A 25,376-nucleotide genomic window follows, 5' to 3' on the forward strand; every position below is an offset into this window, starting at 1 on the left:
GGAAGAGGATCTATTGTACTTGTGGATAGTGTGATTTGACTGGATGGCAGGGCTGAACAAGCTTTTCACTGTACATGTGACAATAATGCTGATAAGTGTGAGGTGCTACATCTTAGCAGGACAAATCAAAATAGGACGTACATGGTAAATGGTAGCGAATTGAGGAATGCAGTTGAACAGAGGGATCTAGGAATAACTGTGCATAGCTCCCAGAAGGTGGAATCTCATGTAGATAGGGTGGTAAAGAAAGCTTTTGTTGTGCTGGCCTTTATAAATCAGAGCATTAAGTATAGAAGTTTGGATGTAAGGTTAAATTGTACAAGGCATTGGGGAGACTGACAAAAACCTCCGGGAACCTCAGGGAACCGCACGGAAACCTTGGGTGGGGCGCAAAGTCTCCAGAGGTTTCCGTTCAGGTTTCCTAAGTGGGACTGGGGCATAACTCAGCGGGACAGGCAGCATCTCTGGAGAGAAGGAATGGGTGACGTTTCAGGTCGAGACCCTTCTTCAGACCAGAGGTTCTGGAAAGATGTCAACAAAAGTACAGAGGAGATTTACTAGAATGTTGAAGGTACACAAAATTGCTGGGGAAACTCAGCGGGTGCAGCAGCATCTATGGAGCGAAGGAAATAGGTGACGTTTTGGGCCGAAACCCTTCTTCAGACTTTACTAGAATGTTGCCTGGGTTTCAGCACCTAAGTTACAGAGAAAGGTTGAACAAGATAGGTCTTTGGAGCGCAGAAGGTTAAGGGGGGACGATAGAGGTCTTTAAAATTATGAGAGGGATAGACAGAGTTGACGTGGATAAGCTTTTCCCATTGAGAGTAGGGAAGTTTCAAACAAGAGGACATGATTTGAGAATTAAGGGACAAAAGTTTAGAGGTAACATGAGGGGGAACTTCTTTACTCAGAGTGGTAGCTGTGTGGAATGAGCTTCCAGTGGAAGTGGTGGAGGCAGGTTCGATTTTATCATTTAAAAATAAATTGGATAGTTATATGGACGGGAAAGGAATGGAGGGTTATGGTCTGAGTGCAGGTATATGGGACTAGGTGAGAGTAAGTGTTCGGCACGGACTAGAAGGGCCGAGATGGCCTGTTTCCGTGCTGTAATTGTTATATGGTTATATGGTTATAATAATAAACAAAATTGCACCAAGTTCCCCAAGCTCGGGGCCAAATTTAGGCGCTCAAAAGATCCCTTTAGGTCATTCAGTCCATGAATGGGAGTAAAACCAAAAAATGCTGGAGAAACCCCATGGGTCAGGCAGCATCTGTGGAAGGAATGGACAGGCAATGTTTTGGGCGGGGATCCTTGTTCAAACTGATTGTAGTAAAGGGGAAAAAGGCTGGAAAAGGGAGGAGGGGGCTGGATGAAGCCTGGTGAGTGATAGGTGGGTACAGCTGAGAAGAATGAATGAATGAATGAATGAATGAATACGTTTATTGGCCAAGTATTCACATACAAGGAATTTGCCTTGGTGCTCCGCCCGCAAGTGACAATAGACAATAGACAATAGACAATAGGTGGAGTAGGCCATTCAGCCCTTCGAGCCAGCACCGCCATTCAATATGATCATGGCTGATCATCCCCAATCAGTACCCCGTTCCTGCCTTCTCCCAAATCCCCTGACCGCTATTTTTAAGAGCCCTATCTAGCTCTCTCTTGAAAGTATCCAGAGAACCTGCCTCCACCGCCCTCTGAGGCAGAGAATTCCACAGACTCACCACTCTCTGTGAGAAAAAGTGTTACCTCGTGTCATCTCATCCTTCTAAACTCCAGAGTGTACAAGCCCAGCTGCTCCATTCTCTCAGCATATGACAGTCCCGCCATGGATGGGGCCAAATGGCCTAATTCTGCTCCCAGAACTTATGAAATCTAAAGTCTAAGGGAGACAAAAATGCTGGAGAAACTCAGCAGGTGAGGCAACATCTATGGAGCGAAGGAAATAGGCGATGTTTCGGGTCCCTCGACCCGAAGCGTCTCCTATTTCCTTCGCTCCATAGATGCCGCCTCACCCGCTGAGTTTCTCCAGCATTTTTGTCTACCTTTGATTTTCCAGCATCTGCAGTTCTTTCTTAAACAAATCTAACGTCTAAATTGGTCTGATGATGGGTTTCAACCCAAAATGTAATTTATCCATTTCCTCCAGAGATGCTGCCCAACCTGCTGAGTTACTCCAGCACTTTGTGTTCTCTGCAAGTTTCCAGCATCTGCAGTTCCTTGTGCCTGCTAGTTAGATAGAGCTCTTGGGGCTAGCGGATTCAAGGGATAGGGGAGAAGGCAGGAACGGGGTACTGATTGTGGATGATCAGCCATGATCACAATGAATGGCGGTGCAGGCTCGAAGGGCCGAATGGCCTCCACTTGCACCTATTTTCCATGTTTGTTCATCTTTCTATGATACTTACTCTAGGTACGTCCGAAGCCTGTTCTGAGCTAACATTATTTCAAAGACGTTTCCTTAACTATGGCCTGGTAACGGCGACAAAACTAATACTTAAATTTTGGAAACAGACATCAGTCCCCACTGTGAAGATGTGGATTACAAACATGTCCGAGACACTACATTTGGAAAATATTAGGCTTGTCTTGGCACATGGACACCCGAATTCTTACAAGGATAGTATGGCGTAACACAATCTTGGATTTAAATCCGATTCTGAGTTGGGTGAGGGGGGGGGGGGGGGGGGGGGGGGGGAGGAGGAACGAGGGGCAGGTATATCTCCACTTTTTTCTTTTTTTCTCTTTTTTTTTTCCTTTTCTTCTCTTACATCTTTATTCACTCTTTGGCCACACTACTTATGTAGTCTACGGCAGTGATTCCCAACCTGGGGCCATGGCAAATTTCAGGGGGGCCACAGAAATATTTTGGGATTTAGGGGGCCACAGGTTCAATGAAGGGGGCCACAGAGCTACCACCCTGTTGCCTCCTAAATTTCAGTTCTAATAAATTTAAATCTATGTAGTTGAAATATTTTTGATGTTTGTGGAATAGAATAAAAGAGAATATATGTGCAATTAATAGACACTGATATTTTTATGGAATGTATTATAATATTGAAGTACTTTTTTTCCGCTAATAATGTCAGGGGGGGGGGGGCACAGAAAAATTAAAAGATCCCAAGGGGGCCATGAGCTAAAAAAGGTTGAGAACCACTGGTCTACGGGTCCTATCCTTTCACTTTTCACTTTTTCCCTCTCTTGTTCATTCTCTCTTCTTTTCCCTCATTTTCAGGTTAAAAGGTCAAAATTGAAGCTGTACAATTTTACATATGATTTTACATGCCGAATGTTTTATTCTTGTACAATTGTTCCTAATAAAAATAATAAAAAAAAATTTAAAAAGTATTTCTATGATACAAGAACGTCTGTGCAATTTGTTGTATTATAAAGCATCGACTCTCTCTCATCATACACAGCCACCTAGCCCCATTAATACAGGTACTGTAGGTACCTGCAGACATTGTTACTCCAGGTATCACCACAGAACATTGTACCAAAAAATACCACCATCAAATTTCAGTTTTAGATTAAATCTTGCAGTGTGCGCTGAAGTTTAATTATAGCCGGCAGCGGAAATACTTAATGACTGTACACCAAACGATCTGTTAATTACTGCTACAGTCGCTGTCTTCCAGGCTTGTAGTGAAGTAAATCTTTTAAAATTAATCTCCCCTTGAATTTACTCCTGGGAGATATCTCAAAGTCCATTTGGTAATAAAAGCGGCAGTTAAAATCAAACATTAATGAGGGGATATTTGCTTTACAAGTTGAAACGCATTGAAACAAAAGGGAAAATGGTGAGTCGGTACTTTCCGCACCTAGATGGCATCTGTTCCAGTTTAAAAGGAGAGTCGCCGAGGCAAACGTTTTTGATAGTTCTGTAAATTTTGACAGTGAACCGGAATGACTGATCCATTGAGATATTTGTTTCTACCTGGTTGGATAATCCTGAAAAAGGATTAGAAGTGCAGCAGATGATCCTCAGTCTAATTCAGTGGGCAAAAAATGTAAGTGTCTCATAGATACATAGACAACAGGTGCAGGAGTAGGCCATTCTGCCCTTCGAGCCAGCACCGCCATGGCTGATCATCCACAATCAGTACCCCGTTCCTGCCTTCTCCCCACATCCTTTGCTTTCGCTAGCTCTAAGAGCTCAAATGCATCCAGTGAACCGGCCTCCACCGCCTTCTGAGGCAGAGAATTCCACAGATTCACAACTCTCTGGGTGTCTCCACAGTGTATCCATTCATAAGCACAACGGGTGATAAATAGTGTGGAGGATCGCTCAGTTGTAGAATGGGTGCTCTGATACAGAAACATAGAAACATAGAACGTAGGTGCAGGAGTAGCCCATTCGGCCCTTCGAGCCAGCACTGCTCTTCAAAGGGACGACAGATGGCACAATGGGCTAAGTGTTCGGCTGGCGACCGGAAGGTAGCCGGTTCGAATCCCGCTTGGAGTGCATACTGTCGTTGTGTCCTTGGGCAAGACACTTCACCCACCTTTGCCTGTGTGTGAATGTGTGTGAGTGATTGGTGGTGGTCGGAGGGGCTGTAGGCGCAGATTGGCAGCCACGCTTCCGTCAGTCTGCCCCAGGGCAGCTGTGGCTACAGAAGTAGCTCACCACCACCGAGTGTGACTGAGGAGTGTATGAATAATGCGATGTAAAGCGCCTTGAGTATTAGAAAGGCGCTATATAAATCCCATCCATTATTATTATTATTCAATATGATCATGGCTGATCATCCAGAATCAGTACCCCGTTCCTGCTTTCACCCCAGATCCCTTGATTCCATTAGCCCTAAGAGTGATATCTAACTCTTTTGTACTCATAGACAGCATCAGTGTGAATTATCCTGACTTCGTTATGCACTTAGTGTTCGGAGAATTTGATGTGTTCTTGATCAGTGCGGGTGTCAGGGGTTATGGGGAGAAGGCAGGAGAATGGGGTTGGGAGGGAGAGATAGATCGGCCATGATTGAATGGCGGAATAGACTGGATGGGCCGAATGGCCTAATTCTATTCCTATCCCTTATGACCTTATGAATGACAGTGAATCTAGTCACTGGCTTCATGTAATTGGAGCTAATAATGTTGATGACTTCCGGAAATTAGTATTCAAACATTAACATGTTATTCAGATAATACAATCCTTCCCTGTTTAATTCCTGACACTATTTTCCGCTGTCATGTACATCTATGCGGGCGGCACGGTGGCGCAGCGGTAGAGTTGCTGCCTCACAGCGCCAGAGACACACGGGTTCAATCCTGACTACGGGTGCTGTCTGTACGGAGTTTGTACGTTCTTCCCGTGACCTGCGTGGGTTTTCCCCAGGTGCTCTGGTTTCCTCCCACACACCAAAGACGTACAGGTTTGCAAGTTATTTGGCTTTGTCTCAATGTAAATTGTCCCTAGGATAATGCTAGTGTGTGGGAATCGCTGGTCGGTGTGGACTCGGTGGGCCAAAGGGCCTGTTTCCTCACTGTATCTCTAAACTAAACTAAAATGCAAATATATAATAGACACAAAGTGCTGGATTAACTCAGCAGTTCAGGCGGCATCTCTGGAAAAAAGAACTAGGTGACGTTTCGGGTCGGGACCTTTCTTCAGGCTGAAGGTAGAGGGGGAGAACTGGAGGTAGGAAAAGGTCAGGACAAAACATGGCCGGCAACAGATGACCAAAGAACGGTGGAGCCCACAATGGCCCATTGTTGGCTGGGGAAGGGGTGATAACAAAGATACATCGATGCGAATAGTGGAACGTGTAGGATGATGAGGATGGGGCGAGGGGGAGAGAGAGGGAATGCAGGAGTTACTTGAAATTAGAGAATTCAACCTTCATACCGCTGGGTTGTAAACTGTATGAGCTGCTGTTCCACCAATATTCATTTGGCCTCATTCACCAGTGGAGGAGGCTGACAACTAGGGTCGCCAACGTTCTCACTCCCAAATAAGGGACAAAAGGTCAAAATAAGGGACAAATTCCCGACGGCAATTCGTTGACCGACTCGGCCGTGGCTGGGTGAATGATGAGTTGGCCCCGGGTGCTGGACTGCACACAAAGCCCAGCCGGCGGGCCAGCTGAGGAGTTTTGGCCCGTGGGCCGCACGACGTCGCGCGCAAAGTCCAACTCATGAACCGATGATCGGCCGTGAGAAGGAGGGGTGGTGGTTGTGTCGGCGGTAAGCGAAGGTCTGAAAGTCGGACAGCTGGCCGGGCTGCCGCAGCAGTGCCAGGCAGCATCTCTGGAGAACATGGGTGGGTGACGTTTTGGGATGCACAGATGCTTCGGACTCCCCAGGTGCTGCCTGACCTACTGAGTTGAGTGACTCCAGCACTTTGTATCTTTTTTAGTCAATCAGCAACTGCAATTTCCATGTGTCTATGACTAGATAATACACGCTGCCTTGCTTTGTCAGTGGCTAAGCAGGTTTCAGTTCGATCTCCTGCTGTGGGGCACAGAATCTAATCGTCAACTCCGGAAAATGATGGCAGAATGAAACGCGAGTTTGCACGTCCTCCCCGTGACCTGGATGGGTTTTCTCCGAGATCTTCGGTATTCTTCAGGAAACATGTTCTCGATGTTGGGGGGGGGGGGGGGGTCCAGAACCAGGGGCCACAGTTTAAGAATAAGGGGTAAGCCATTTAGAACGGAGACGAGGAAACACCTTTTCTCACAGAGAGTTGCGAGTCTGTGGAATTCTCTGCCTCAGAGGGTGGTGGAGGGCGGTTTCAAGAGAGAGCTAGATAGAGCTCTTGACGATAGCGGAGTCAGGGGATATGGGGAGAAGGCAGGAACGGGGTACTGATTGTGGATGATCAACCATGATCACATTGAATGGCAGTGCTGGCTCGAAGGGCCGAATGGCCTACTCCTGCACCAATTGTCTTTTGTCTATCGACCCGAAACGTCACCTATTCCTTTTCTCCAGTGATGCTGCCTGACCCGCTGAGTTACTCCAGCACTTTGTGTCACTCTTCGGTGTATAGCCGGCTTCTGCAGTTCCTTCTTACACATTGAGATGGGACATGGACAATCGTTTTACGAATAGGCTCCATAAAACTCAGATTACAAACTGAATCTGCACAGAAACGGCAGCACAATGACACGGTGCCACCTAAGATGAATTAGTACGTGGCTCAGCACACCAGGAAAATACTCAGTCCTGAGGGAGATGCATTTAACGACACACAATTGAACTGAATTAACAGCAATTAACATTGCTCTCTTTAAGATAATATCAACATTGACTAATTAAAATTTTATTGAAAAATTCACAGATTTTTTTCTCTGATGAGACCCCTTTTAGTTTAATTTGGTTTTGAGATACAGCGTGGAAACTGGTCCTTCTGCCTTTCGAGGCCACGCCGACCATCGATCACCCGTTCACACTAGTTCTGTGTTATCCCACTTTCTCATCCACTCCCGACACACTAAGGACACACTAAGGCCTGCAAACCTGCAAGTCTTTGGGATATTGTAAAATTGTTGTGGGATAGTGGTCGTGTACGGGGCGATCTCTGGTCAGCGTGGACTCGGTGGGCCGAAAGGCCTGTTTCCGCGCTGCATCTCTAAACTCAAAACTAAAACGCAGTGGTGATGGTGGTCTCAAGGCCGCACCACCGGCAGACACTGGGCCACACTTTGCCTCCCGACCTCCCCCTTCTCTCTACCTCCCCCTCCTCCCACCCTCCGCTCTCCCCTCTGCCTGGGCCTCCAGGGATTAGAGGGAGTGGGCTGACGAGGTTCAGGTGGCCAAGCCAGTGTCAGTTAAAGGACCTCCCTTGCCCAGTCACCCAGTGAAGGGGGACCAGGGCAGCGCTCAAGGGAGAAGGCGCTGTCACACGCCCTTTCATAATTAGGACCAAATGAATCATAATTGACTAAAATAAATACAAAGTAAATAAAATGGGGATAGTAAAGACTTTAAATTCTCAGCGACCTGTTTGCATTGTAGAGAAGCAATATTGTGTGGAGGGTTCATCGTAATGTGATGGGCACCATTGCCGCACACGGCTCCAGGGAGACCTCCATGAGGCTCTATAAGGCGCTGGTCAGGCCGCATTTGGAGTATTGAGGGCCATTTTGGGCCCCATATCCGAGGAAGGATGTGCTGGCTCTGGAGAGGGTCCAGAGGAGGTTTACAAGAATGATCCCAGCAATGAGTGGGTTAACATATAGAAACATAGAAACATAGAAAATAGGTGCAGGAGTAGGCCATCCGGCCCTTCGAGCCTGCACCGCCGTTCAATATGATCATGGCTGATCATCCAACTCAGTATCCTGTACCTGCCTTCTCTCCATACCCCCTGAAACCTTTAGCCACAAGGGCCACATCTAACTCCCTCTTAAATATAGCCAATGAACTGGCCTCAACTACCTTCTGTGGCAGAGAATTCCAGAGATTCACCACTCTGTGTGTGAAAAATGCCCGGATAGAGTGGATGTGGAGAGGATGTTTCCACTAGTGGGAGAATCCAGGACCAGAGGTCATAGCCTCAGAATTAAAGGACGTTTCTTTAGAATGGAGACAAGGAGGAATTTATTTAGTCAGAGGGTGGTGAATCTGTGGAATTCCATGCCACAGAAGGCTGTGGAGGCCAAGTCAATAAGGCAGAGATAGATAGGTTCTTGATTAGTACGGGAGTCAGGGGTTATAACTTGATTCGGTCCATCAAGTCTACTCCGCCATTCAATCACGGTTGTTCTATCGTTCCCTCTCAACCCCATTGTCCTGCCTTCTCCCCATAACCCCTGACACCAATCATAAGGTCCATAAGGTCATAAGTGATAGAATCAAAATTAGGCCATTCGGCCCATCAGGTCTACTCTGCCATTCAATCATGGCTGATCTACTGTATCTCTCTCCCCTAATCCCATTCTCCTGCCTTCTCCCCATAACCTCTGACACCCGTACTAATCAAGATTCTCTGGAGAAAAGGAATGGGTGATGTTTCGGATTGAAACCCTTCTTCAGACTGAGAGTCAGAGGAAAGAGAAACGAGAGATATGGACAGTGCTGTCGAGAGATAGAAATGAATGAAATGTATGCAAAAACGCAACGATGATGAGTTTCGTTGTCTGTAACTCATTTTCACCTATCCCACAGCTAACAATGGCCGGATTCCTTCATCGTCGCTACTTTTTTGCAAAGTTTAGTTTAGTTTAGTTTATTGTCACATGTACCGAGTTATAGTGAAAATACATTTTTGTTTACTGGAGATAGACACAAAATGCTGGAGTAACTCAGTGGGTCTAGGTGGGAGATTGCAACCTTCACGTGGTCCACCCTGTTTCGACGAATGCAATCAACCCGGCGTGCACAATCAAATTAGATCAAATAGACCAAGTTGTCCTACAACTTTAGGCTGTGCACGCTATACGCAAGAAGGAGACGAAGTGGGTCTAGAACTGAGTCTGAAGAAGGGTCTCAAACCAAAATGTCGCCCATTCCTTCTCTCCAGAGATGCTGCCTGACCCGCTGAGTAAGGCCCTGTCCCACTTTCACGACCTAATTCACGACCTTTTTTACTCGTGGACATTTTTCATCAGGCTAGAAAAAATGCCCCGACCTACTTGATGTCACGAGTACCTACGACTAGCATCACGACCTGCTACGACCTCCTACGACCTCTTACGACCATGCTGCGAGTATGAGTCAAGGGCAAACTCGGCAGAGGTCGTGAATTAGGTCGTGAAAGTGGGACTGGCCCTTTAGTCCATCTTTTTGTGTCTATCTTTGGTGTAAACCAGCACCTGCAGTTCCTCCCCACGCAATGAAAATACCAACTTAGCGGCATTTCCGTCCCAGCACCCTTGCACGTTGAATAAGAAGCCGTTTCCATTGCTGGCGAGGTGGCGACTTACCTTAGTGAAGTTCATGACCTTTAGGATCCATATTGTCAGAGCGAGGTTCACCAACAGCAGAGTCATCAGGAGAAGGACAAAGAGGTAAAGGCATCGCTTCCGCCAACCGTAAATCCCAACCTTGTAGACATACTGTCTTTCTGAGGTGTGAATGTCATTTCGTTGAGTCAAGTACTGTTCCTGGACCATCTGTGAAAACAAAATAAGGAATCAGAATCGATTCAGAATTACAACCTGAATCCATTTTATCGGCCCGAGTATGTACACATACAAGGGATTTGACTTGGTGCTCCGCCCGCACGTGGTAAATACCCAACATACCGCAGACGATTAAAATAACAATTATAATCTTAAAATGTAAAACATAAAGTGCAAGAGTAAAAAGCAGCAGCGTTGCCTTTATGTCGCACATGTAGATGGGGACTTGGAGAGTTCAAGTGGCCATTTTAATGGGCCAATAATATAGAAACATAGAAACATAGAAAATAGGTGCAGGAGTAGGGCATTCGGCCCTTCCACCCTGCACCGCCATTCGATATGATCATGGCTGATCATCCAGTACAGTACCCCATCCCTGCCTTCTCTCCATACCCCCTGATCCCTTTAGCCACAAGGGCCACATCTAACTCCCTCTTAAATATAGCCAATGAACTGGCCTCAACTACCTTCTGTGGCAGAGAATTACACAGATTCACCACTCTCTGTGTAAAAAATGATTTTCTCATCTCGGTCCGAAAAGACTTCCCTCTTATCCTTAAACTGTGACCCCTAGTTCTGGACTTCCCCAACATCGAGAATATTCTTCCTGCATCTAGCCTGTCCAACCCCTTAAGAATTTTGTACGTTTCTATAAGATCCCCCCTCAATCTTCTGTGTTCTAGCGTGTACAAGCCGAGTCTATCCAGTCTTTCTTCATATGAAAGTCCTGCCATCCCAGGAATCAGTCTGGTGAACCTTCTCTGTACTCCCTCTATGGCAAGAATGTATTTCCTCAGATTGGGAGACCAAAACTGTATGCAATACTCCAGGTGTGGTGTCACCAAGACCCTGTACAACTGCAGTAGAACCTCCCTGCTCCTATACTCAAATCCTTTTGCTATAAAAGGAAGTGTGAAAACGCACACCTCCAGATTCAGGGACAGTTTCTTCCCAGCTATTATCAGGCAACTGAATCATCCTACCACAACCAGAGAGCAGTGCTGAACATCTATCTCTACCTCTTTTGTGACCCTCAGACTATCCTTGATCGGAGGTACACAAAAATGCTGGAGAAACTCAGCGGGTGCAGCAGCATCTATGGAGCAAAGGAAATAGGCAACGTTTCGGGCCAAAACCCTTCTTCAGACTGATGAGGGGTGGGGGGGAGAAGAAAGGAAAAAGGAGGAGGAGGAGTCCGAGGGCTGAGGGATGGGAGGAGACAGCAAGGGCTAACAAAATTGGGAGAATTCAATGTTCATGCCCGCAGGATGCAGGCTCCCCAAGCGGAATATGAGGTGTCTCCTCCCATCCCTCAGGTGTCTCCTCCCATATTAGAGCGATCCACTGGTCCTCCAGGCTGCAGGTTGATCACAGGGCTAACAACCCCGTCTCGTAAAACACATATGTTACGGAAACAGCAACTGAAGGGATCAACACTGCTGAGTGGAGGACCTTCGTTGCTGCCCTGCATGCCAGGAGGTAAGTAAGTAAGTAAGTAAAGTGCCAAAATAGATCGATTCGCCAATTATATTGTTACTCTTCAAAACTTAATGTAAGCACCTAATTTTCATAAAATGCAGAGCTCCGAGTTGCTTTTTAAATGATTTCACCACAGAAATAAAATCATTTACAAAAATACTAAACTCCAGCAAAATCAAAATAAAATCAGTATAAAACGTCAACTTTAATCTCCACCATCCTGTGTCACCTCCACCTCCACCTCCACCTCCACCCCTTCAACAGTATTCCAATTTCTAAGTGAAATTATATTATTTGCCCAAAACCATCCATCCATCAAAGGTCGAAGTGAAATCAGCGTTGTCTTAAATTCATACCATGCACAGTTCACCGGATCACAAGCTTGGAGTAACTCAGCGGGTCAGGCAGCATCTGTGGAGAACATGGATAGGTGACGTTTCACAGAGTGCTGGAGTAACTCAGCGGGTCAGGCAGCATCTGTGGAGAACATGGATAGGTGACGTGTCACAGAGTGCTGGAGTAACTCAGTGGGTCAGGCAGCATCTGTGGAGAACATGGATAGGTGACGTTTCACAGAGTGCTGGAGTAACTCAGCGGGTCAGGCAGCATCTGTGGAGAACATGGATAGGTGACGTTTCACAGAGTGCTGGAGTAACTCAGCGGGTCAGGTAGCATCTGTGGAGAACATGGATAGGTGACGTTTCACAAAGTGCTGGAGTAACTCAGCGGGTCAGGCAGCATCTGTGGAGAACATGGATAGGTGATCATAAGGTCATGGGGGATAGGAGTAGTTTTAGGCCGTTCGGCCCATCAAGTCTACTCCGCCATTAAATCATGGCTGATCTATCTCTCCCTCCGAACTCCATTCTCCTGCCTTCTCCCCGTAACCCCTGACACTCTGGACAACTGATGTTTCGGGACGGGACCCTTCTTCAGACTGAGTGGGGTGTGGGGAGAACTGGAGATGAGCAAAGGCTCGGGACAAATCAGGGCCAGCAGTAGATGACGACCTCAGGCAGGTTTCCTGGTTGGACCATTGCTGGCCAGGGAAGGTGTGATACTAGAGGGAGACAAAGTGGTGAACTTTGGAAGCGGTGAAACGATGAGGGTGGAGGAAGAGGGAAGGGGGGGGGGGGGGGAGGGGAGTGTTGGTAGAAGTTACTTAAAATTAGAGAATTCAACATTCACGCCTCAAAGTGGAAGCTTTGTGCTAATCTTTGGTGTCAACCAGCATCTGCAGTTCCTTCTCATTTCTACCAGGTTGGAGTCTTGCCTGCAGTTCTGGTCGCCCCATTACAGGGCGGCACGGTGGCGCAGCGATAGTCACTGCCTCACAGCACCAGTGACCCAGGTTCGATCCTGTACGGAGTTTGTATGTTCTCCCCGTGACCGCGTGGGTTTTCTCCGGATGCTCCGGTTTCCTCCCACATTCCAAAGACGTGCAGGTTTCTAGCTTAATTGGCTTCGGTAAAATTGTAAATTGTCCCCAGTGTTAATGTACGGGCGGCGATGACTCGGTGGGCCAAAGGGCTTGTTTCCGCGCTGTATCTCTTAAGACTGATTCCTGGGATGTCAGGACTGTCTTATGAAGAAAGACTGGATAGACTTGGTTTATACTCTCTAGAATTTAGGAGATTGAGAGGGGATCTTATAGAAACTTACAAAATTCTTAAGGGGTTGGACAGGCTAGATGCAGGAAGATTGCTCCCGATGTTGGGGAAGTCCAGGACAAGGGGTCACAGCTTAAGGATAAGGGGGAAATCCTTTAAAACCGAGATGAGAAGAACTTTTTTCACACAGAGAGTGGTGAATCTCTGGAACTCCCTGCCACAGAGGGTAGTCGAGGCCAGTTCATTGGCTATATTTAAGAGGGAGTTAGATGTGGCCCTTGTGGCTAAAGGGATCAGAGGGTATGGAGAGAAGGCAGGTACGGGATACTGAGTTGAATGATCAGCCATGATCATATTGAATGGCGGTGCAGGCTCGAAGGGCCGAATGGCCTACTCCTGCACCTAATTTCTATGTTTCTATGTTTCTAAGGTCTAAAGTCTAAAGGAAGGCTATGTCGGCTTGGGAGAGGGTGCGGAGGAGGTCTACCAGTGGAAGTAGGAGAATGGAGAGTTGTGGTGGAGGAACGAGGGAAAATGTACCAATGGGATGTTGGGAAGCTGTCAAAAAAATAATATGAAGATGTAATAATATCGAATAGTGAAAGGCCTGGATAGAGTGGATGTGGGGAGGACGTTTCCACTAGTGGGAGAGTCTAGGACCAGAGGCCACAGCTTCAGAATTAAAAAAACTTTCCTTTAGAAAGGAGATGAGGAGGAATTTCTTTACATAGAAACATAGAAAATAGGTGCAGGAGTAGGCCATTCGGCCCTTCGAGCCTGCACCGCCATTCAATACGATCATGGCTGATCATCCAACTCAGTATCCTATACGTGCCTTCTCTCCATACCCACAAGGGCCACATCTAACTCCCTCTTAAATATAGTCAATGAACTGTGGCCTCAACTACCTTCTGTGGCAGAGAATTCCACAGATTCCACAGAGGGTGGTGAATCTGTGGGCTCGAAGGGCCAAATGGCCTACTCCTGCACCTATTTTCTATGTTTCTATGTAAAGAAAAGCATCAAGTTCCTGGGGGTGCATATAACGGACACCTTAAACTAGTCCACAAACATTACATCTCTGGCAAAACGGGCACAGCAGCGGTTGTACTTCCTCCGCAGGTTGAGAAGTTTACACCTCCACCCTCCCATCCTCGCCACTTTCTACAGAAGCACAATTGAGTCGGTCATGACCAGCTGCATCTCTACGTGGTGCGGCAGCTGTACAGCTGCGGACTGGAAGTGCCTTCAGAGAGTGGTGAGGACAGCGGGAAAAATCATTGGGACTTTTCTTCCTTCCATCATGGACATGGGGTACAAGCGCTGTCTGATTAGAGCTAAGGGCATTACCAGAGCTCCCACACACCCACAATTTGGACTGTTTATACTGCTTAACTCTGGGAGGAGGTACCGCAGCATGAAGAGCGGGACAACCAGGTTCTGCAACAGCTTCATCCCCCAGGCCATAAGATTACTGAACAATCAACAAAACCGAGGCTAGAACTTTTTAAATATCGACACTTTTTAAAAAACTTTTTATATATATTTTATTTTACAGAACCATGCACATGAGGCATTTTTATGGACGCACCTAGCACTTTTACTATTACCTGATTTGGAGAGTCAAATGCAACGAAATTTCGTTCAAGGTGCACTGTGTCTAGGTGTATATCTGAATGACAATAAAGTTTTCATTCATTCATTCTTTGCCTTAGACGGCGGTGGAGGCCAAGTCAATGGGTATTTTTAAGGCAGAGGTAGATAGATTCTTGATTAGTACGGGTGTCAGAGGTAATGGGGAGAAGGCAGGAGAATGGGGTTGAGAGGGAAAGATAGATCAGCCATGATCGAATGGTGGAGTAGATGGGTCGAAAGTCCTAAAGGGCCTGTCATGACCTTTAGGGCCTGTCATGACCTTTCACGACCTAATTCACGACCTTTTTTACTCGTGGACATTTTTCATCAGGCTAGAAAAAACGCCCCGACCTACTTGATGCCACGAGTACCTACGACTAGCATCACGGCCTGCTACAACCCACCTACAACCTCCTACGACCTCGTGACGACCATGCTGCGAGTATGAGTCAAGGGCAAACTCGGCAGAGGTCGTGAAAGTGGGTTCAGGCCCTTAATTCTGCTCCTTTCACTTATGTGATCACCGGATTGTCGGAAATAATGTGAGAAAATATTTGATAAACCTTTTCTTTTTGCGAATGTAATAAGAATCGCCTGGCCGTTCCATGAAGATGATCATCGGGATAAGTAGTATACGGCAGGCTTCACGCTGAGTTACTCCAGCGTTTTTGTGTCTATCTTCGCACAATTGATGCATGACTTATGTCATGGCAGGGAGAGAAAATTAACTCAAGCAGGTGTGATGTAGCGGCTGTCTGCTTCACTCAGTAAGATGATGGAGATAGCCACAGATTCAATACTCATCTCGTCGAATCACTCGTTTTGCTGAACGCTACATCTCGTACACTGTATGGCCCCTACACGCCCCCAGCACAAAGTAAAGGCTAATTGGAATCAGACTGAATGGCTGCATGCAAACTTGACCATCTTTATGTCGAAGCAGCACTGCCCAGATTAGATAAGAACATAATTAACTCCAAAGAATCTTTCTTCCAGTTGCTTCTCCGCAAAGATGTGACGATTCTTCATCAAGCTGCTGCCCATATTGACAAGATTTAACATAAATGCGCAAAGTTCAATCTAAATCCTTCCTGGGCTGATGACTTTACACAAAGCGCTGGAGTAACTCAGCGGGACAGGCAGCAACTCTGGAGAGAAGGAAACGGGAGACATAGAAACATAGAAAATAGGTGCAGGAGTAGGCCAGTCAGCCCTTCGAGCCTGCACCACCATTCAATATGATCATGGCTGATCATCCAACTCAGTATCCTGTACCTGCCTTCTCTCCATACCCCCTGATCCCTTTAGCCACAAGGGCCACATCTAACTCCCTCTTAAATATAGCCAATGAACTGGCCTCAACTACCTTCTGTGGTAGAGAGTTCCAGAGATTCACCACTCTCTGTGTGGAAAATGTTTTTCTCATCTCGGTCCTAAAGGATTTCCCCTCTATCCTTAAGCTGTGACCCCTTGTCCTGGACTTCCCCAACATCGGGAACAATCTTCCTGCATCTAGCCTGTCCAACCCCTTAAGAATTTTGTAAGTTTCTATAAGATCCCCCCTCAATCTCCTAAATTCCAGCAAGTACAAGCCGAGTCTATCCAGTCTTTCTTCATATGAAAGTCCTGACATCCCAGGAATTGGTCTGGTGAACCTTCTCTGTACTCCCTCTATGGCAATAATGTCCGTCCTCAGATTTGGAGACCTTTTGGAGATGTTTCGGGTCGAGACCCTTCTTATAGACAATAGACAATAGACAATAGGTGCAGGAGTAGGCCATTCGGCAACATCAAGCCAGCACCGCCATTCAATGTGATCATGGCTGGTCATCCACAATCAGTACCCCGTTCCTGCCCTCTCCCCATATCCCCTGACTCCGCTATCTTTAAGAGCCCTATCTAGCTCTCTCTTGAAAGTATCCAGAGAACAGGCCTCCGCCGCCCTCTGAAGCAGAGAACTCCACAGACTCACCACTGTCTGTGAGACAAAGTGTTTCCTCGTCTCCGTTCTAAATGGCTTACTCCTTATTCCTAAACTGTGGGCCCTGGTCCTGGACTTCTTCACACTTCTTCGGTCTGAAGAAGGGTCTCAAGCCAAAACGTCACCCATTCATTCCTTCGATCCAGAGATGCTGCCTGTCCCGCTGAGTTACTCCAGCATTTTGTGTCTCTCTTTGACTTGATTGTAATCATGTACAGTCTTTCCGCTGACTGGAGAGCACAGATTTTCACTGTACCTCGGTACACGTGACAATAAACGAAACGAAACTAAACTGACTGGGTGGAGTTTTCATGTTCTCCCTGTGACAGCGTGGGTTTCCTCTGGGTGCTCTCCCCTCCTATCACATCCCAAAGATGGGGAGACTTGTATGTTAATTGGCCACGATACATTGTCCATATCTTGCATGTGAAGTCTAGCAGCATGCATGCACCCACAGATTGATCTCATCTGCGACTCTGAAAGTTACACATTGGCTGCAAAGTTCCCAACAAGAGAACACACCACATGACTCCAACTATTTTTTTCACTTTATTAAAAGGATGTGATGCTTGCATTATTATCCGCAGAGTGATTCAGCGTGGAAACAGGCCCTTCATCCCAACATGCCCACACCGGCCAACATATCCCAGCTACACTAGTCCCACCTGCCTGCGTTTGGTCCATATCCCTCCAAACCTGTCCTATCCATGCACCTGTTTCTTAAACGTTGGGGTAGTCCCAGCCTCAACTACCTCCTCTGGCAGCTTGTTCCATACACCCACCACCCTTTGTGTGTAAAGGTTACCCCTCAGATTCCTATTAAATCTTTTCCCCTTCACCTTGAACCTATGTGTTTAAGAAGGAACTGCAGATGCTGGAAAATCGAAGGTACACACAATTGCTGGAGAAACTCAGCGGGTGCAGCAGCATCTACGGAGCGAAGGAAATAGGCAACGTTTCGGGCCGAAACCCTTACGGGTTTCGGTCCAAAACGTTGCCTATTTCCTTCTGGGTTTCGGCCCGAAACGTCGCCTATCTCCTTCGCTCCATAGGTGCTGCTGCACCCGCTGAGTTTCTCCAGCACTTTTGTTCACCTTGAACCTATGTCCTCTGGTCCTCGCTTCCCCTACTCTGACCAAGGGACTCCGTGCATCTACCCGACCTATTCCTCTCATGATGTTATGCACAATAGACATGATTTTATATTTTTCAATGAAATGATTGCAAATTGACATACAGTATCCTATCAGTTACAATCTCTAACTCAGTGAAACGACAATTTAGGATGTCACATATTTAGCAATGTCCATGATATGGGATTGATGCATAGCTGTCCCTCAGTAACAATGTCTGAAAGCGTTGCATTGTTGCAGAACTAACATAGTGGTTTAATTATTTACTGTGTTTACCATCTGATTATCTTGGTATTGAAATCAATGACAATCAAGTGCTTTGTGCTTGGAAGAAGTTGAGAAAAGGAGACGAGGAGGAATTTATTTAGTCAGGAGGTGGCGAATTTGTGGAATTCTTTGCCACAGAAGGCTGTGGAGGCCAAGACAATGGATATTTTTAAGGCAGCGATGGATAGATTCTTGATTAGTACGGGTGTCAGGGGTTACGGGGAGAAGCCCGTGGAGCCCACAATGGTCCATTGTTGGCTTTGGACGTAGCGATAACGAAGGGTTACCAACAGTGAAACTAGCACGACGTCTAAGGTGGGGAGGGATGGAGAGAGAGGGAATGCTAGGGTTACTAGGGACGACAGATGGCACAATGGGCTAAGTGTTCGGCTGGCAACCGGAAGGTAGCCGGTTCGAATCCTGCTTGGAGTGCATACTGTCGTTGTGTCCTTGGGCAAGACACTTCACCCACCTTGTGTGAATGTGTGTGAATGTGTGTGAGTGATTGGTGGTGGTCGGAGGGGCCGTAGGCGCAGAATGGCAGCCACGCTTCCGTCAGTCTGCCCCAGGGCAGCTGTGGCTACAGAAGTAGCTTACCACCACCGAGTGTGACTGAGGAGTGAATGAATAATGCGATGTAAAGCGCCTTGAGTATTAGAAAGGCGCTATATAAATCCCATCCATCCATTATTATTATTACTTAAAACCATTCATCCATCACTTGCCTCTCTGAAGGAGGATCCCAATCCAAAACGCATATTCCAGAGATGCTGCCTGACCCACTGATTTACTCCAGCACTTTGTGAAACGTCACCTATCCATGTTCTCCACAGATGCTGCCTGACCCACTGAGTTACTCCAGCACTCTGTGAAACGTCACCTATTCATGTTCTCCAGAGATGCTGCCTGACCCGCTGAGTTACTCCAGCACTCTGTGAAACGTCACCTACCCATGTTCTCCAGAGATGCTGCCTGACCAGCTGAGTTGCTTCAGCAGAAGTGTGAAACGCACACCTCCAGATTCACGGACCGATTCTCCCTAGCTGTTATCAAGCAACTGAATCATCTTACCACAACCAGAGAGCGGTCCTGAACTACTATCTACCTCATTTGAGAAACCTTGGACTATCCTTGATCAGACTTGACTGGCTTTACCTTGCACTAAACGTTATTCCCCTATCATGTATCTGTACAATATGAATGGCTCGATTGTAATCATGTATTGTCTTTCCGCTGACTGGATAGCATGCAACAAAAAGCTTTTCAATGTACCTCTGTACACGTGACAATAAGCTAAACTGAACTAAAGATAGAGTAACTCAGTGGGACAGGCAGCACCTCTGGAGAGAAGGAATGGGTGACGTTTCGGGTCGAGACCCTTCCTCAGTCTTTAGACTTCAGTCTGATGCAGGGTCTCTTGTTCCAACATGCTGGTTGCTGGTTTTAATCGAAGTTGAACACAAAATATTGGAGTAACTCAGCGGGATAGACTGAGACTATCTTCCGTCTGAAGAAGGGTCTCGACCCGAAACGTCACCCATTCCTTCTCTACAGAGATGCTGCCTGTCCCGCTGAGTTACTCCAGCTTTTTGTGTCTATCTTCGGTTCAAACCAGCATCTGCAGTTCCTTCCGAAACTAAACTAAACATCTTTCCCCTCTGCTCCCTGCGTTCCCCCGCCGACATGAACAGAAGCAAATGCAGATCGTTAATACCGAGCGCTAGATATGCCATAAAGCCTTCTCAGCCACAATCATCGGCACACAGCAAATGACAATCCACTTTCCATTAACATATCAAATATTCTCTTCTCTGATCCTGTTTTTGCGGGGAATGTAAAACCCAGAACGACACAAAATTGGATTTAGAGGAGGCGCTGGTGGGAAAATAAATGGAAATTTATTCCTGTGCAATGTGGGAATTTCTGATTCATATCCTTGCTCAACCAACTCAAAGTGGCCCAGGAGGAGTAAGTGAGGCTTTTCTAATGCAATAATGAATGTATTATCCAATATACTCGCAGTCGGGATCCTGGTGGCATTCCTTGAATATATAGTCACATAGACATTTCCACTTTTTTTGGTTTAGTTTAGATACGATTGCCGGAGATGCGAATGTTTTCCGGGTGGCATCTCCAGTCGCTCTGCAGCCTACCATCGATGGAGCTGGAGGCCTCCTCGGACTGAGTTTGAGCCCCACCGCGGGGCGTGGACTTAACATCGGAGCCGATCCCTCGCCCGGGATCGCTCCAACCGCGGCCTGCGGACCTACCATCAAAAACTCGCAGTTTCGGGGGAGGCCGAGTCGGGAGCTTCAACGATGGAGAGGTTCGACCAGCCCCGACCCGGGGTCCGATCGCCGGTGAGGGGGAGCTGACATCCCCCTCCCCCGATGGAGCAGCTGATCGCCCCGATGCGGAGGGCCCAAACACTGCCGGCTACGGGAGTTAAGATCGTCCCGTCAACGGAGGGCTCGAGGCCCCCGACCGTGGGAGAGCAAAGAAGGGAAGAGATTGAACTTTTTTTGGCCTTCCATCACAATGAGGAATGTGGAGGAGTCACTGTGGTGGATGTTTATGTTAAAATGTGTTTTGTGTGTTCTGTTGTATTTTATTAGTATGACTGACTTGGCAAATGAAATTCCTCGTATGTTGCAAAACATACTTGGCTAACAAAGTATTATTGTGATTGTAATTGTGAGATACAGCACGGAAACAGGCCCTTCGGCCCACCGAGTCCTCACCAACCAGCGATCCCTGCACATTTACATTATCCTACACGCACTAGGGACAATTTTCAATATATTTTAAATTTATACCAAGCCAATTAACCTACAAACTTGTACATCTTTGGAGTGTGGGAGGAAACCGAAGATGTCGGGGAAAACATATCCCTCCATTCCCTGCGTATTTATGTAACTATTCAAAAGCCTCTAAAACACCACTATTGTACCTGCCTTCACCACTACCACAGTGAGTTCCAGGCATTGTCACCTTGTCGTGGTGGAGAAGCTTGTGTGGTCCTGAGATCCTGAGAGCGATGCCGTCTGGAGCTATGCTCCTGGTAGGGCCACCCATGGCGGTAAGGTCGAGGGGGAGGTCTCTGACAAAGAGCCAATCCAACCAAGACCACAACGGTGGAACAGGCGGAGGACGATGGCTGACCTTAGTGGAGCTAACGTCACAACGGCTGGGAAGGCGGATGAAGGCTGCGGCAGAAAAGGGTCTCCGGTCGTCTTGGACTCCATGCCACTGGATCCTGACCCTGATCTGTCAAGGACCCCACGTGTGGTGGCTGTCTGTGCACCAGTCTCCCCACGTTAAACAAAGTCACGCACAGGCAGGCGTCCTCCATGAGAGGGCAGTCATACTCGTTTCGAATGACCGCCTGTGTAAACTAACTACCCTGGGGAAAAAGGTTCTGAATGTCTACCATAGGGCGGCGCAGCAGTAGAGTTGCTGCCTTACAACGCCAGCGACCCGGGTTCGATCCCGACTACGGGTGCTGTCTGTACGGAGTTTGTACGTTCTCCCCGTGACCTGCGTGGGTTTTCTCCGGGTGCTCCGGTTTCCTCCCACACTCCAGAGGCGTACAGGTTTGTAGGTTTAATTGCCTTGGTATAATTTCAAATTGTCCCTGGTGTGTGTAGGATAGTGTTGGGATCGCTGGTCGGCGCGGACTCGGTGGAACGAAGGGCCCTCGGTGGAACGAAGGGCCCGTTTCTGTGCTTTATCTCTTGAAAAAAAACTATGCCTGTCATAAGTTTATTTGCTTCCACCAGGAAAATAGACTGAGGCAGTAAACAGCAGTTTAAATTCTGCAAGAGTCGTGTATTTGCCAGGTTTGTGCAGGATTTTCATTCCCCCATAGGTTAGAGACAGTGGGGGAGGTGTTGTTGTTGTCATCATCAAAAAAAGTCAGATATTCATGACTTTGCCCATTTCAATCTGTTCTCCTCCCACCTGTGCAGCCTCGATGCAAATTCGGCCAAGATGATATGCTTGAAAGCATTGTTTGTCTTTTCCTGAAACTTGCTGGATTCGAAATGCAAACAGACAAAACATTGTTTTCAAAAATGCTGGAGAAACTCAGCGGGTGAGAGGCGGCATCTACGGAGCGAAGGAATAGGTGACGTTTCGGGTCGAGAACTTTGTTCAGACTACATTCTCCCCCACCCACCCAACATTAGTCTGATGAAGGGTCTCGACCCGAAACGTCGCCTATTCCTTCGTTCCATAGGTTCTGCCTCACCCACTGAGTTTCATCCGTTGATGCTTTCAGGAGAGAGCTAGATAGGGCTCTTAAAGATAGTGGAGTCAGGGGATATGGGGAGAAGGCAGGAACGGGGTACTGATTGTGGATGATCAGCCATGATCACATTGAATGGCAGTGCTGGCTCGAAGGGCCGAATGGCCTACTCCTGCACCTATTGTCTATTGTCTATTGTCTATTGTCCAGCATTTTGTGTCTACTGCAGGATAGAAAGGTCAGGTTGGGAATGGGAGGGGGAGTTAGCCCTCTACACTACTGAAAAGGCATTGCACAGATCCGCCAAATCCCTCTGGCACCTTGCACCGACCAATATCGCAGACTCCTCGTAGGATGATGATGACATTTATAATGTGTTCAATCTGCAGGCCCCAGCTGTCCGTGAGCCCTTGTGGAAATCAAATGAATTGCTTTTTAATAAAGGATGCCCCTGCCTTGCACAGCTCCGTGAACAGATGGATTATGATGAAGCCTACAAATGCTCGTTCACAAAGAATGATTCAATCCAGCCAGCTGACCAGTGATGGACCAAATGTAGCGACTTGATACAAATAAGCTGCACTAGATCAGAGGTGAGGAGTGTTCCTGCCCATTCTCAGGGGAGAATCAACAGGGTGAATGCACAGAAGGCAGACACAAAGTGCTGGAGTGACTCAGCGGGTCAGGCAGCATCTCTGGAGAGAAGGAATGGGGGACGTTTCGGGTCGAGACTATTCATCAGGCTGAGAGTCAGGGGAGAGGGAGTCTAGAGATATGGAAGTGTAAGGCGTGAAAACGAGACATCAAAAGAGATTACACTGGGGTGTACACCTCCACTCGGTTACCTGATCGCCCGGTTGCTCAGCACTTTAGCTCCCCCTCCCATTCCCACACTGACCTTTCTGTCCTGGGCCTCCTCCACTGTCAGAGCGTGCAGCTGTTCCTTCCTGCACACAGAGACTTGTTACCCAGACTAGGGGAATCAAGAGTATGTTGTTCTGGTTAAAGTTTAGTTTATTGTCACGTGTATCGAGGTACAGTGAAAAGCTTTTTGTTGCGCGCTAACCAGTCAGCGGAAAGACTAGACATGATTCCAATCGACCCATTCACAGTGTACAGATACAGGATAACGGAAGAACATTTAGTGCAAGGTAACGTGACAATAATCTAACCTGAAGCTGTCACACACGCTGTTATTCTTCACTACATTTGAACTCACGTGACCTTATCCCTCATTTCTTATTATCATACATTCTGACTTGATTATTGATAGGTTATTGATAGGGGATGATCAGCCATGATCACAATGAATGGCGGCGCTGGCTCCAAGGGCCGAATGGCCTCCTCCTGCACCTATTTTCTATGTGTCTATGTTTCTATGACTCACTAATTCTCTCTGTGTACAATTACTAATACAAATGTCCTGTATTCCCTCAGTCTTTGCTCCTCGTACCCATTCCAACACGCTTCAACGTTCTGTAGCTGGTCTGTTTGTTTTTCTCCGCTTTTACTCATTGTTCTGCTTCCTGTTTTCCCTTGTTTTAGTTTTAGCTGTTTTAGTTCAGACACAGCGCGGAAACACGGACTTCCCGACCAGCTATCCCCGCACATTAACACTGTCCTACACACACACACACACACTAGGGTACGATTTTTACATTTGTAACACCAAGCCCATTTTACCTACATACCTGCACGTCTTTGGAGCGTGGAGGAAACCGAAGTAAACTCACACAGAACGTGCAAACTCCGTACAGACAGCACCCGTAGTCGGGATGGTCCCCGGCGCTGTGAGCGCAGTAAGGCAGCAACTCTACCGCTGCGCCACCGTGCCGCCCTTTGCTTACGTTAATTTATTAGCTGCTTTCTGAAACATTTTCCTCCCTCTGTTCTCCCTGACCTCTGCTCCACTGAAACCTCCACTGACTCTCTGGGCCTCTAGGTCCACGTTTAGATTTATTATTGTCATGCGCACCGAGATACAGCGAAAAGCGTTGTTCTGCACGCTATCCCGATCAGATCAGGAACGTTCATAAGCGATAGGGGCAGAATTAGGCCATTCGGCCCATCAAGTCTACTCTGCCATTCAATCATGGATGATCTATCACTTTCTCTCAACCCCAGTCTCCTGCCTTCATATATATATAGATATTACTATACATAAACACAATCCAGTCGAACCTGAGTACAACTGGTAGACCAAATGGGCAGATACAGAGTGCAGAATATAGTTATCAGCATGGTGGCTAGCGCATCAGTTCCAGAGACAAAGTCCAATGTCCGCAATGGGGTAGAGGTGAATCAGACAGCGCCCTATCTCGGGAGACTAAGCGTAGGTTGGGCGATCGTTTCGCCGAACACCTCCGCTCAGTCCGCAATAACCTACCTGAACTCCCGGTGGCTCAGCACTTCAACTCCCCCTCCCATTCCCAATCCGACCTCTCTGTCCTGGGTCTCCTCCATTGCCAGAGTGAGCAACAGCGGAAATTGGAGGAACAGCACCTCATATTCCGTCTGGGGACCTTGCGTCCGGATGGCATTAACATTGAATTCTCCCAATTTTGCTAGCCCTTGCTGTCTCCTCCCCTTCCTTAACCCACTAGCTGTCTCCTCCCACCCTCCCATCCGCCCGCCCTCGGGCTCCTCCTCCTCCTCCCCTTTTCCTTCCTTCTCCCTCCCCACCCCCTATCAGTCTGAAGAAGGGTTTCGGCCCGAAACGTCGCCTATTTCCTTCGCTCCATAGATGCTGCTGCACCCGCTGAGTTTCCCCAGCAATTTTGTGTACCAGCGCCCTATCTCTGTTCTATCCCCCAGTCCAAATCAATTTTCTATTAGTTTTGTTTCCTCTGAAATTATAATGTTTACAACATAACAAACTATTTGCACCTTCATGTCCAAACATTTGATAAAAGACAATGCTTTTTGCTCTTGATACAAATTGCCCCTCAGATGTG

The 25,376-nt window shown here is 47.3% G+C and overlaps 1 protein-coding gene across 3 annotated transcripts in view; it reads right to left on the minus strand.

Annotated features, from left to right (window-relative positions):
• Positions 1-25,376, minus strand: part of sgcd (sarcoglycan delta) — a 195,987-nt gene that overhangs the window by 81,317 nt on the left and 89,294 nt on the right. For all 3 annotated transcript variants that reach the window (XM_033029213.1, XM_033029215.1, XM_033029214.1), the window contains exon 2: positions 9,874-10,062. In XM_033029213.1, the coding sequence (XP_032885104.1) occupies positions 9,874-10,062 (189 nt within the window). The remainder of the gene's footprint in view (positions 1-9,873; positions 10,063-25,376) is intronic.

Source organism: Amblyraja radiata, chromosome 11 (genome assembly GCF_010909765.2).
Source record: "Amblyraja radiata isolate CabotCenter1 chromosome 11, sAmbRad1.1.pri, whole genome shotgun sequence".
NCBI lineage: Eukaryota > Metazoa > Chordata > Chondrichthyes > Rajiformes > Rajidae > Amblyraja > Amblyraja radiata.